Source organism: Peromyscus maniculatus, chromosome 14, assembly GCF_049852395.1.
Source record: "Peromyscus maniculatus bairdii isolate BWxNUB_F1_BW_parent chromosome 14, HU_Pman_BW_mat_3.1, whole genome shotgun sequence".
In the NCBI taxonomy this organism is placed as follows: Eukaryota; Metazoa; Chordata; class Mammalia; order Rodentia; family Cricetidae; genus Peromyscus; species Peromyscus maniculatus.
The window spans coordinates 60,046,187-60,060,816 of record NC_134865.1 but is presented as its reverse complement, the minus strand read 5'-3'; the positions used below and the strand labels follow the sequence as shown (position 1 = coordinate 60,060,816).

General features: G+C 45.3%; 1 protein-coding gene across 1 annotated transcript in view; it reads left to right on the top strand.

Annotated features, from left to right (window-relative positions):
* The first annotated feature begins 2,005 nt into the window (after positions 1-2,005).
* Positions 2,006-14,630, top strand: part of Snw1 (SNW domain containing 1) — a 34,065-nt gene continuing 21,440 nt past the window's right edge. The window contains exons 1-3 of the mRNA XM_006990324.4: positions 2,006-2,108; positions 7,624-7,777; positions 13,310-13,471. Coding sequence (XP_006990386.1) covers positions 2,095-2,108; positions 7,624-7,777; positions 13,310-13,471 — 330 coding nt within the window. The 5' untranslated portion in view covers positions 2,006-2,094. The remainder of the gene's footprint in view (positions 2,109-7,623; positions 7,778-13,309; positions 13,472-14,630) is intronic.

The window sequence follows — 14,630 nt, the reverse complement described above, 5'->3', positions numbered from 1 at the left end:
CCCCCCCCACCAATATGTCACTTTTCTCAACTATTAGACTTCAACTCCAGAGTTCAGGCAACACTTTGAAGGCTTATGCTATGGTAAGGCTGCTGTGAACCACTTCTCTGAGGGCAGAGAACTCAGGCTTTACCTGCCCGTGGAACTGTGAGGTCCTTCTGCCAACATCTGCAACATCTGTCAGCACAGAGACAGTCCACGTGCAACGTTGATCTGGTTGTCCTGTGTGGGACCAGAACCGATGCTAGTGAGCGTCAAAGCTCACCAAAGCTACGCTAGTGAGGTTTACTCATATTATGTCCCCCTGTATTTCTTTTATGAGTGGAGCCTTGAACTCAGGGTCTCATGCTTGAGCACTGAGCACTGTCCTGTGTGAGTCCTCTCCACAGTCCTGGTTAGCTCACTTAAATTTCCTAAAAACTTGACATTTTCAGGGGATAAAACTGAGACGGGGAAGTTAGGTCCTCTCCTTTGCTTTTGTAAATCGCCAGGAGCTGAGACACAGACAACTTAGGCGACTTACCAGAATCTAGAACCACATGAGGTGGGGGAAATGCATGAAGACACAGCACAAGTGAACGAACCCCACCCCCCCAGAACTAAACAGAAGCACTGCCCATTGCAAGTCATTTGAAAATAAACGTGTGTGTGTGTGTGTGTGTGTGTGTGTGTGTGTAACTTCCACAGTACCTTTATGGTCGGAGAACAACTTGATGGACTCAGTTTTCTCCCTCTACCAAGTGGGTCCTAGGACTGAACTCAGGTGGTTAAGCTTGGCAGCAAGCTACTGAATCCCCAAATCAGTTTTACAGATCCACTTTCTGAATTATGTTGTAGTAAAATTGTTGTTCTTTATATACCCCTAGGGCAATGAGGGACCATCATGACACCCCAAATGATAAGCCTCTGTGAAAAATGAGAATTGTCTGTGAGAACACTTCCATCCCTTTCTTTCAATCCTATATCCCAGGGTTTGGTCTATGCCTTACTGTTTTCCCACATTAACTATTCCCCCCCCCCCCCCAAGCCTAGCAAGTGCTCTACCACTGAGCTAAATCCCCAACCCCTAACTATTTTAACATTGTCCCCGTAGCCTTTTTTTGTCTCTCATTACCATAGAAACCTAGCCTATCTCAATAATTCTTTCTTGAGTCAGTGTAGTGGTGGCACACGCCTTTAATCCCCCAGCACTTGGGGTCAGAGGCAAGAGGATCTGAGTTCGAGGCAGCCTGGTCTATAGAGCGAGTTTAACAGCCGGGATTACACAGATAAACTCGGTCTCAGAAGTTGTCTTTCTTATCTGTCTCTTTCACCCAGAATCTCTACCTAAATTCTCCTTCAGCTCCAAATCATCTGTTGAATTAAATCTAAGCTTCTTGATCTTCATTTCCAGCACCTTCTCTGTTTGCCCCCTACACACACTTAAAAATAATGCATTCCTGGAGCAGAATGTAAAGTAGACGACTACTAACCGAACTATCAGCTATAAGCAGGGAGGCTGCTGTACAAATGGGGAGCAGTTATGCTTTACATCTTATTCAATACGGATAAGATCCTAGGTGTAGGCCGGGCAGGGGTGGCGCACGCCTTTAATTCCAGCACTTGGGAGGCAGAGGCAGGCGGAGCTCAGTGAGTTCGAGGCCAGCCTGGTCTACATAGTGAGTTCCAGGACAGCCAGAACTGTTATACAGAGAAATCCTGTCTCGAAAAAACAAAACAAAACAAAACAAAAAAAAAGATCCTAGGTGTAGCAGCCTTAAGGTGGAGGTAGATAATAGTATTAGCTTCCCAAATTATGGCTTTAAATCCTACCTTGTATCATCACTACTGATCTGCTAAACTCAGAGAGCCTCTCCCCTGTAACACCCATAAATGTAAGGAATTTCCTTCGTTAGGGGAGTCGCTGTTAGCTCTCCAAAACCACTTTCTCTCCTTGAGAGAGGCCAGCACCATTCCCGCTCAAAGAACTACAAAGTCCATAGGGCCTTTCGGCCACGGCGCCTGCGCAGTGAGCACTTCTTCCATTGTGTTCCTCGTTCCCGGGCAAGACCCGCCCCGCGACGCTGTGGCTTGCGCTGGAAGAAGCGGAAGAAGATGGCGCTCACCAGGTGGGTTGTTGATTTGGGTCCTCGATACGGAAGGGTCTGGGAGTACCCATCTTTTCCTTTTTTTCTGCCCGGACTGTGTGGGCAGTGACCTGGCCTGGGGCGCAGAGGGACCCTGGCCGAGACCATGGCTATAACCTCTCGCGGGCTTCCTTGGCGACTAGGCCGCGCCAAAGCCGGGGTCTCTCTTTAGAGGCTTCCCGGGTTGAGTTCGCCCTTTCCCTGGGGCCGAGAGCCACGGCGTGGCCTCGTGCGGAGGAGCTCACGTGTGCTTCGCGTAAGCAGCGCGGCAGGTTGGCGAGCGCCCTGCCGACCCCGGCTGAGGCGGACGCGATGCGCGGTGGAAAGCAGCGGCTGAATTATCCCTGCTGAGCAAAGCGCGCCAGTCTTGTGTGTGGCTTTCCAGCCGCTTGTATGCTTTGGGCTTTCCCCTTTCTCTAGTACTCTCTTTTCAGAAACAAAGATTTTTGCAAAAAGCAGGAGTTGGGAATGTCTCAGAACCGACCAAATATTTTTAAATTGGCAGCTGCTGTTTACTAAATGCTCCGCGCTTTAACTTTGGACCTTAGAATTTCTTTTGTACATAGAACCACCTCCGACTTTTGCTGTTCCTGGTTGCCTTGGTTACCGTATGTAAAGTGCACCCATCCTTTAAGAAAAAGGTGCTAAGTGGGAGATTTCCACAAAGTTATGTAACTCCTAGTTGCTCCGAGTGGAAAAACTTTCCATGTGAACTCAGCAGGAGAAGTCTGATTGGGTGTAAAGCAGATGTTCATTTTAGGACATTATCCTTCACCTGTTAAACCCACTTCTCATATTTTCCTAGCTTGTAACAGTACGAATCCTAAAGGCGTTTTGGTCACGGGAGCTACTGTTCGTTGTCCTGCTTTGTGCTAGAGAGCGTTTGTATAGAATGAAATGTTATTTTTTTGCCACCGGAAAGATGGACAAGTAAATACACAGATGAAAACTGCAGGCAGGAGGGTCTCTTGAGTTCCGAGGCTAACCTGGTCTATATAGCTGGTTTAAGGTCAGAAAGAAAGAAAAGAGAACATAGCAACTATGTTAACACACCTGGTAAAAAGACATCAGACGAGGTTGCCTAGATCAGATTGGCCTGTAGACGTGTCTGTAGGGAATTGTTTTTCTTGCTAGTAGATAGATGCAGGAAGATCCACAGCACTATGGGCAGCACCATTCTCTAGGCAAGTGGTCCTGAACAGTTAAAGCTGGATGAGCATAAAGCCAGTCTGCCAACCATCACGCAGTTTATGTGGTGTCTTGCCTGCCTGCCTGCTGCCTCTCTCTCCTTCCTTCTCTGCAAGAAAGCGAGTCTCTCTTGCTCTTGATTGTGAGTGAGATTTCACTAGCTGCCTTTTGAGTTCTGCCTTGACATCCTATGGTGGGTTGTGACTTGGAATTGTAAGCCAGATAAGCCCCTCCTCCTTTAAAACTGTTCTTTGCCAGAGGATTTTAATAACGGAACAGAAATGAAATTACAGCCAACAGAAAATGCTTATTTGTGTAGTACTAGCCTTAGTACCAGAAAAATTGGAGTGAGTTATGCAGACTGTCAGTGTTACAGATAGCAAACGTTTGAGTGTTCTTCAGGCACTGTAGTATAGATTGGTGAGGTTTTGAGGGGGAAAGGTAGAGTTTGGAATGAATGCACTCAAGAACAGTGCCAGTGGTGTGGTGTGTACTGTGTGCTTAACAAAGCAGTGACAGATGAAGTCTCAAAATGGCCAGGCTTGGGGACCACAGAGCTTTGAGCTGGCATTTGTTAGTATGTTTTTTAGTGTCCCTTGTAAAAACTAGCAAGTGTGGACTGGAGAGACAGCTCGGTGATTAAGAGCACTGGCGGTTCTTGCAGAGGACCTGGTTCAGTTGCCAGCACCTCCACAGTGACTCGCAACCATCTGTAACTGGTTTTAGGAATCGGACGCCCTCTCCCAGTCTCTGTGGGCCCTGGGCATGTATGTGATGCACAGACAGACATGCAGGCAAAGCACTCATACTCGGGAAAGTGAAAGAGATCTATTTTTAAAAATGGTGAACAAGGGAATGTGTTGGGATTTTTGTTGGTTTAGTTTCATGAACTGTCCCAGCAAATGAATCTTACCCAAGTGGGGGAAGGAGAGGGTGCTAGGTCCCAGAGGCTGCACCTGTAGTGGAGGACACGCCTTCTCCCTTCACTAACCGGCTAAGTGCAGAACCTTCTCCCTATAACCTTTATTAACGTAAGGTGTTGCCTCAGTTCTGCTGCTGATGGCTGCTGTGTCTCTACCGTATTCCAGCTTCTCCTGCTGCCAGGGGCTGCCTTTGCTAAAGGACCTGGTCACCTGAAATCCATCTCAGCGCATCTCTATACTGAACCTGAAGAGAATATTTAATATTTAAAACAGTAGACCTGGTGGTGGCGCACGCCTTTAATCCCAGCACTCAGGAGGCAGAGGCAGGCGGATCTCTGAGTTTGAGTCCAGCCTGGTCTACAGAGCTAATTCTAGGACAGCCAGGGCTGTTACACAGAGAAACCCTGTTGAGGGCGGGGAGCAGGGACCCTAGTTTGTAGCCAGTGGAACAAAAGTACTGGTATCCACCCGGTGGTGGTGCACGCCTTTAATCCCAGCAGAGCCAGGTAGAACTCTGTGTGTTCGAAGCCAGCCTAGTCTACAGAGCAAGATCCAGGACAGGCATCAAAACTACACAGAGAAACCCTGTCACCGGGGGGTGGGGGGCAGGGGCACAACGCAACCGGGACAGGACGACCGACAGACTGGTGACCAAGTCTTGGCAGTTGTCAATTGGAAGCAGAGGCAGTTTTGTGGAATTGAGTCCTCAGTCTCTGGGATCTGGATTAGATCAGGAAGTGTCCTACTACAGTCTTCTGGTGCATCGCTTGTTTGCTTGGTGTGTGGGAAAGTACTACCCATATCTGGTGTCGGGTTGATTACTTGGTGAGATGGTAAGGTAAACTTCCTGTGTCTTTTTTACTTACTGTCCTCACAGAGCTTACTTCTATTAGGAGAGAGATTACATAAAACAGTCAGTAATGCATTCAGATAATAAATGCGAAGCTCCAAGATCTGAGTTCCATCCGTGAGCCCCACGTGGTGGAAAGAAAGAACTGACTCCCACAAGTTGTCCTCTGACCTCTGACGGTGCCATGGCATAAATACGCACCCCCGCTCCTACACAAACTAAAGAAAAATATCATTTTTGCTGGGTGTGGTGGTGCATGCCTTTAATCCTAGCACTCTGTAGGCAGAGAGAAGCAGATCTCTGTGAGATTGGGATCAGCCTGGTCTACATAGAAAGTTCCAGGAGAGCCAAGGCTACATAGTAAGACCTTATCTCAAAAAATTAAAAACAAAGAAAAAGGAAAAAAGTAATTAAAATTTGTGGAACAATGACTAGTTTGATTTGGGCAGGGTAAATATCTCTAGGATGCACATGCCACACACCCACAATGAGTAAGTTTAAAAACATTCCAGTCACATCACGTTTAATATTTTATGGCAAAGGGAATGACAAAAATAAAGGTTTTGAGCTGGCTTGTTTAAGTAAAGTGGAGGAGGTTTAAAGTTGCAGTGATGTATAGCAGTGACTGTGACAGACAGTGAATCCGTGTCACCAGACAGGGCCTGGACAGTGAGGGGCAAAAGGAGCAGAAGTTGTGATTCCTCTCCTCAGGTTGCTCATTCTGGTAAGAGGACCGATGAGCGAATAGATGATTGCGATACAGAAAGACAGGTGGTGTGCACATGGCCTAGAGGGCATAAGTGCACAGCCAACCCCAGCTGGGGGATCAGACATCTGTGGGACATACATGAAGTAGTTAGTATTAGACGCTCCTGACTGGTTCGTGAATGTTCTCATGTAGCACCTCACGAGGTAGATCTCTTACCTTTTGCTATGGGGCAGCTGTTTCAGAGCAGGTAACTTCCCTGTGTTTTTAAGTTGCAGGGGTGGGTTTTGAATTTGGATCCCCAGTCTGGATTTGATCCTACTGGTGTATGCTGCCACACCCACTGCGCCCTTCCTTAGCTCTTCCTGGTTCTGTAATTTGCATTTGCGTGATTATCCCTCTTTACAAGACCACATAGAATCTTTCCGAGTAGACATTCTCAGTATCTGCTTAGAATATTGCCTGCACCAAGTCATCAGTGTGTATTTTTTAAATAAATAAATAGTTTCCCTGCTTATTCAAGTATGTTTGTTAGCCAGGAGTTAACAAGGAACTTGACTTCTATCTTTCCTTAAAAATACTTACCTACTGGTTATCTTTTTTTGTTGTTGTTGTTTTTGAATTTGGATATCCTTGTGGTAATAGTTACAATACACAAAGTTTAGGAAGAATTAGTAAAAAGGATTCTATGACTAAGTAGTAAGTAGCTACACGTTCAGGATTTCTGCTGTAGTTCTTTGACCTATTGTGTTTTAAATTTCATTCTAAGCTAGATCCCCTTGGGAAAATATTTACATATGCTTCTAGTAGTCTTTCTTTTTTCTGCTTGGTTAGTCTGTATACTGTAGCTCTTCCCCACACCCCCACCCCCCACACCCCCGACAGGGTTTCTCTGTGTAGCTTTGGAGCCTGTCTTGAATCTCACTCTGTAGACCATGCTGGCCTCGAACTCACAGAGATCCACCTGCCTCTGCCTCTGCCTCCCTAGGGCTGGGATTAAAGGCATAACACCACCACTGCCAGGCCCTTAAGATTGGTCTGTAGGCAAGATTGTTGTTCATTTTTATTTTTCTTTCTTTCTTTTTCTTTTTCTTTTTCTTTTTTTTTGGGGGGGGGGTCAGGTTTCTGGGACAGGGTTTCTCTGTGTAACAGTCTTGGCTGTCCTGGAACTTGCTCTGTAGACCAGGCTGGCCTCAAACTCACAGAGATCCGCCCACCTCTGACTCTCTAGTGCTGGGATTAAAGGTGTGCGCCACCACCGCCTGACTAGTTCTTGCCACTTTTTATCAACATTAAAGTAGTTAAAAGTCAGGCACATAAAAGTAACATAAAAGCAGACCTTTAATCCCAGCGCCGGAGAAGCAGCAGATCTACACAGCGAGACCCTGTCTCCTCCCCAGAATAGGAAAGCACAGTAGTGTTGACATTTATCTATAAACCCAACTCCAGAAGCTGAGGCCAGAGGGTGGCAGGTTCAAGACCAGCCTGGGCTACCTGACTAGACCTGGTTAAAACAAAAATCAGGAAAGATTCTTAGGAAACAATGCACTGGAGGTTGGCTTCTGTGTAAAGTACGGAAGTACAGAGTTTGGTAGCTTGTCAACCAATGTAAAAATACCTGTTAGTTTTTAAGTCCGGACAACTGTTTGCCCTTGGTATGGTCAAGGGCTTTTCACTGTGTGTCTCTGAGAAAGTGATAAATACTGAATGCTTCTATAAACCATTGAAAAGTCTGTTGGCCGAGCAAAGGAAAATTGTAGCTGAATTGTAATAATTAAATGTGTTTGGTTTTTAATTCTGTGTTTGGTGTTTAATTCTGGTTTCCTGTAGCTTTTTACCTGCGCCCACTCAGCTATCTCAGGACCAACTTGAAGCTGAAGAAAGAGCAAGATCTCAGAGATCGCGGCAGACCTCGCTGGTCTCCTCTCGAAGGGAGCCTCCCCCATACGGATACCGGAAAGGCTGGATTCCGCGCTTGTTAGAAGTAAGTGTGGGCTGAAATTTATTATTGTACATTTGTACAATAAATTTAAACCCTGGAGAATGATTGTTAACAGCAATGTGATGGAAATAATGATAGTAAGTTCTGAAAGCATGTTCTTCCTTCCAAAGACATTTTCCTCTTGCTTATTGTCACTGTTTGTGATCAGGAGAGAATCACTGTTTTTGCTTCTTATTGTGCTGAAGTGTTGAACTTATACAAAAGGAAGTAGCGTACTTTTACATAAGTAGATCTTCCAGCCCATGAACAATAATGGGAGAGTAAGAAACAAATAAAAGATGGAGCAGATGGCCCAGGAGGCAGCGGCTCTCACCAACAAACCTGACAATTTGATTCCCAGAACCCACAGCAGAAAAGGAGAACCTGTCCCCAAACTTTTTTACAAGCACTGTGGCATGTGAATGTGCCCCGCTCATCTCTCTTTCTCTCCCTCCCTCCTTCCTTCCCTCCCTCTCTGTCTCATATACACAGACATATACTAATAATAATAAATAAAAATTTGAAATCTTTGTAAGGAGAAGAATCAGAGTGGGGTTTGCATTTGAATTGTGTCCACTCCCGCCCCACCTCCAGCAATGAGAATAATACCATGTCATAACTCAGAGAGAACGTTCCTTCAGGGAAAAACCCGGTGGTGTCTCCTCTGCTGACTTAATTCTCTTGTGTGCTTTTTAAATCTCCAGTTTGAGAATGTTAGCACATGCCTTGTCGTGATATTACATACATTTTTAGGAGTGAGTATAAGCAGAGAAGAATTTGGAATGGTCCTTTCATACTTCTTATTTGTCTCCAAAGAACAAATTTCCTTGACAGAAGCAGGTGGATCTCTGAGTTCAAAAGGCCAGCCTGGTCTACAGAGTGAGTTCCAAGACAGCCAGCACTACATATAGAGAAACCCTGTCTGAAAACAAAGCAGAATCTCTGCTTTCATTAAGCCTTTTTCTCTCTCCCAGTATTCTCATTCCTACAAGTTTTCCTCCATTTCCTGACCATGCTCTAACATTCTGAATGAACTACACCATTTTTGTACCCAGTTACTACTGTTTGTGTTTTGTTTTGTTTTTTTCTTTTTCGAGACAGGGTTTCTCTGTGTAACAGTCCTGGCTGTCCTGGAACTCATTTGTAGACCAGGCAGACCTCGAACTCACAGAGACCTGCCTGCCTCTGCCTCCCAAGTGCTGGGATTGAAGGCGTGCGCCACCACCGCCCGGCTGTTTTGTTTTATTTTAAGATTCATTTATTTTATACGTAAGGGTGTTTGCCTGCATATCTGTGTACCACGTGCAGAAGAGGGCCTTGGGTCTCATGGAACTGGGGTTACAGGTGGTTGTGAGCCACCTTGTGGGGCCTGGGAACCAAACCTGAGTTCTCTGCAAAGAGCAGCCAGCACTCTGGAGCAGCCAGCCCCTTCTCCAGACCCTTGTCTGCCTTACAGACGAGGTCTCTGCCTTCTCTTCAGTCTGCCCAGGGTGTCTGTAGTGTGGAAATAGAAGCACTGCTTAGCACTCGCCCGAAGCTGTGTGTGCCTGCCTCTGCCCACTCCGTCAGCTCTAGAGGAAATGAGCACCTCGTAAGAGCCTCCCTGCCTTGTTCCAGCATAGCCCTGGGCTTTTGTGGGGTTTTCTCTGATGTTTCTGTTGTTTGGGGATTTGTTTTGCTTTGGTTTTCTCTCTTTTTATCTGGTCTTTAGGAATTCTGCTATATGAAGGCCAGTCCTGCAGTTGTTAGGAAAGGATTTTGTTCTTGGTTTTGTTCTCTCTGGAATTAGTGAGGTGCACAGCAAGATAGTCGCCATGAGGTAGTGGGGCCTGCTCTGATAGAACTCTAGAGTGGTTAAAAATGTGCTTTTGGGGGCCCGTTCCCAGATTACAGAGTGGGGACAGCAGGCCTCGTTTCCCACACAAGGGAGCCTCTGAGCTTGATGACATCTGCTGGCTGTTGGCTTTGATAGTCCTAATTGATTATCAAAGGTTTCGTGTATCCTGGTGGACCAGAGCAGTTCATTTGGAAATCAAACTCATGGCCAGCTAATCTGAAAATGCCTGGGATGCTTTGAAGGGAGTGGCAGTTCTGTGAAGACGGCATTTTGGTCTAGTTTTCGGAGTAAAGGCTGTGATTTTCTGGCAGGCTTAATGACCACATAATGCCACAGCTACAGTTCTGAAGTGCTGATTACAGTCGAAGAACTCCAGCAAAGCTGAGCATGTGTCAAATTGATGCTCTGCGTACAGGAAGCACTTTTCTTAGGCAATCTTTATTTCTGCCTAATTTTCAGGAAAATACCTCTTTTCACTTTATTCTGTTGGTTTTCAAAACTTTAAACCCTCCAGTAAATAAGCATATTGTTCATAGGAATTCACATCCAAGACCTAATGAAATAGTGTGTGGGAAAAAAAAAACCTTATAAAAATGAATTTATTTTTCAATAAATACCCTCTTATTGATGAATTTCAATGTTTCCTCTAACATTCTTGGTAATATAGATTGAGTATACCTTACATAATATACTTAGGACCAAAAGTAGTTTAGATTTCAGCAGGTTTTTTGGTTTTGGCGGCTTTTTTTGTTCTTGTTTTTGGTTTTGTTTTTTAGGTTTTTTTTTTGTTTTTTTTTTTTTTTGTTTTTTTTTTGGAATATTTGTATAGACTTAACAGATTTAAAGGCTTAGTGGCCTGTGCCTTTAATTCCAGCATTTGGGAATCTCTATGATTTCGAAGCCAGCCAAGTCTACATAGTGAGTTCCAGGCCAGCCAAAGTTAATGTACTGAGACCCTTTCCTGGGGGAAGACATTAATTTTTAAAAAAATATGGAGTAGGGGGACCTGTCATTGCTCAGAAAGTCTTGGGTATTTTTCTTTTGTTTTCCTTTTTTTTTTTTTTTTTTGGTTTTTCGAGACAGGGTTTCTCTTTGTAACTTTGCACCTTTCCTAGAACTCACTGTGGAGACCAGGCTGACCTCGAACTCACAGAGATCTGCCTGGCTCTGCCTCCCAAGTGCTGGGATTAAAGGCGTGCACCACCACCGCCCGGCTTGTTTTTTGTTTTTTGTTTTTTGTTTTAACTAAAAGGTATTTCATGGTATTAAAACAACAGCCCGGCTGTACCTGGGGAGACTGACTCCGTGGGTAAGAGCACTTGCTCTCAAGCATGAGGAGATGAATGCGAGTCCCTCGGCACTCACATAAACACCTGTAATCCCAGCACTTGTGGGCCAAGGGCGGCTGGATTCCAAGAGCTTGCCAGCCAGCCTCGCCAGAAAATAGAGAGTTTCTGGGTCCAGTGAGAGGCCCTGTCTCAAGGCAATAGTGTGAAGAGTGGTAGAAGTAGACACCTAAACTCCTGTTCTGACCTCTGTATGCCTGTAGATGGGTGCCTGCCTGCCCTGCACACTGGCATGTACATCACACACCCACACGAGGTAAAGCTTTTGAAGTCCAGTTACCTGGGTTTGCATTCTGCACATGTGCTAGCTATGAGATCTTGAGGAGTCTTTTGAGGTTTTAGAGACTGGGTCTCACTGTGCAGCCTGGCTAGCCTAAAATTTGCTGGCCTCAAACTCAGATACCCTTCTTCCTTCCACCTGTGCCTCCTCCGGAGTGCTGGGATTAAAGAGGGTATGCCACCTCGCCCAGAACATGTACAGTTTGTGAGCCTGAGTTCTCTCCTTCCGAGAATGCTCAAGTGTGAGTTAGACTTGATCTCCAGAGGCTTTTAGAAATATTCAACACTACAAATTATTGGCGGAACACTATTCTACTTTAAAAATTAGAGTTCTCATTCTTGTGAGGATGTATAGTCACTGTTAGAGATGTGAACCTGGGTGGTAGCTTAGGTGTCATCCCACTGAAATAGGATCACTTTGGCTTAGGAGTTGGGGGCCATCCTGGCCAGCATAGCAGATGCCTTTCTAAAATTTACCCTGTGTGGTCCATAAATTTCATTCTTCAAATTCATAAGACAAGAACCCCAAGGCAACTGGTTCGGGTGAGCCAGGATTTTGTAAACTCAATGGTCATTAAAGCCATACCAAGCCAGTGGCTTTGGGGTTCTTGTCTCACAGATTCAAGATGAAATTCACAGACCATAGAGATTGGGTTGTTGAAGGGTTTTATCGTAGAGCTCTTAGAGAAGGTGTGTGTGTGGGGGGGGAGGGGTTGTTGTAGCTAAGAACGCTTTACTGGATGCATGTGTGAGCTGGTCAGTCCGATTTCCACTCCGCTCATGTCCTCGGTGTGGTTTCCAGGAAAGGAACACAGAAATAAGGAAAAACCTGACTTTCCTTCTGGCGTCCTTGGCCTCTGACAAGGATGAAGTTGCCCACAGGCCCAAGGACATTTCTAGCTTTTAGTCACAAGAAAAAAACTTGACTTTTAGGTTTTTTGTTTTGAGTTTTGGGGTTTTTCCCCTAAAACATCATGGCCAAATTCTATACTTTGTTCTTATCACAAGGACATGGGTAGGATCAATCCAAAAGAAAAATGTGTGACTCATTGTGTGTCCTTTCTGTTTTGTCTCTGGTGTGACATTGAGTAAATGATGTGTTAACAGAATCTGATTCTAAGAGCATCTCTTAACATTTCTCCTGGGATTAGCTTCACCTGATGCTCTATGGATATGTCTGTGTAGAATGCTAAAACTAGTCTTTGGTTTGTACTAAAATTTATTTGTTCTAGGCTCTTACATAAAATGCATGTTCCTTGAGAAGGCCCCTCCATGACTTACTTGTCCATGTAACCTTAGCATCATTTCCTCTGTCCTCTAAAAGGACACACTACACTAGTCCCACACTACATTCTCGGAGAGTGAAGACACTGCTGCTTTTGCAGGAGGACCCAGTTCAGTTTCCAGCACCCATGTCGGGGAGCTCACAACTACATGTAACTCTAGCTCAGCGAATCTGACCCCCTCTTCTAGCCTCTGCCAACACCTGCTCACACATCACACACACATCACACACACACACACACACACACACACACACACCAGCGCCTGCACACACTTATCTCTCACAGACACACACATGCCACACCTGCACAAACATCACACACACCTCTCCCCCTCCACCTTCCCCTCTCTTACACACACACCTCACTCACAAACCTCTCTCTCTCTCTCACATTACACACACACACCTCTCTCTCTCACACACACACACATACACACCCCTTACTTACTAAAGAAGAAAAAGCAAATGCTTTCCTCAGATCTTCCTTTATTTGCTTTCTCGCCGTTGCGGCTTCCCCTCGTATGATCTCTTTGCACAGGCTGTCACACACAGCCACTGTACTGAAAGCTTGAAAACGCCTCTTCCCAGGGCCTGCACGATCTTCATGGTACTTCCTCCACCCAAAGAGTATGCTTTTATACCTTTGCCCACTAAAGGTCAGCTGCACAAGGTGAAAGCCTCGCCTTGGCTCACTGCTGCCACTCACGCCTAGCATCGATTCCCTAACTTGAATGAACTGCTACTTCCTACTAAATACTTTTTTTTACTTCTTCTCTTGTACTATACAGGATTTTGGAGATGGAGGTGCTTTCCCGGAAATCCATGTGGCCCAGTATCCACTGGATATGGGGCGAAAGAAAAAAATGTCGAATGCCCTGGCCATTCAGGTGGACCCTGAAGGGAAGATTAAATACGATGCAATTGCGCGACAGGGGCAGTCCAAAGACAAGGTAACCTCTCACTGGTTTCGTTGATTTGTTTTGGGGTTTTTCTTGTTGATAAATACTTTGTGAAGTTTTATTACGTTTTGTGGAAATGATAAATCACTTGCCATTTTGGATTATATAAAAATAGCAGTGAAGTTGGAGCTGGAGAGATGGCTCATTGTATAAGAACATTTGTTGTTCTTGCAGAGGACCTGAATTCAGTTTCCCAGCACTCACATGTAACTCCAGTTCCAGGGGCTCTGATGCCCTTCTAACCTCCAAGGGGAACCGGGCATGCACCTGATGCACATACATTATGCAGGCAGAACATTCATACATGTAAGACAAATAAATCTTTTTACAAAGCAGTGAAGGTAGGGAGGGCTCTAACTGATGGTGCTTGGTGTGTACAGGCCCTGGGTGTGAGTCCAGCAGCAAAACCAATAGAATCACTATAAAATACATAGCTGTAAAACATACTTAGGTTAACTTCCTCACCAACAGTGACATTGTACCTTGCACAAATTGGTAATAGCTGCAGTCCCCTTTAGAACAGTCCAGCACAGAGCCCAGGCTGGCCTTGAACTCAGATCTTCTTGCCTTCGCCCTCCCAGTGCTGCAGGCCGCACCCAGCAGTGATAGCTTTCCTACTTAGGTTTTGTTTGATGTTGCAAAAAGTTATTTCCAAAAGTGCTACCAAACTTGCAGAAGTCAATAATCCCAGACTCCTAATAAAAATCAGCTTTGTTTCTGGCCTTGTTAGCGATGGAACCCAGAGCCTCACGCATGCCAGGCAATTGTTCTACATCTGAACTGTGCCTCCTCATACTTTGGTCTGTATACAAAGTTCCCTCCATAGACTTGAGGAATATCTACACAGATGCTTCATCTCTTTACTCTTTACTCTTTGTGGTGGAAGCTATAGCCCCACTTTTTTCTTTTTTTTTTTTTTCCCCCGGTTTGGTTTTTCAAGGCAAGGTTTCTCTGTATAACAGCTCTGTCTGTCTGTCCTGGACCTTGCTTTGTAGACCAGGCTGGCCTCTGCCTCCCTAGTGCTAGGATCAGAGATGTGTGCTGTTACCATCGACATCCCCACTTCTTATTTGAGTAGTTCATTTGGATATAACACAGCCTCCTTTTGCCACCCAGATTTAGTGTCTTAAAAGGTAATTCCAAGACCCAC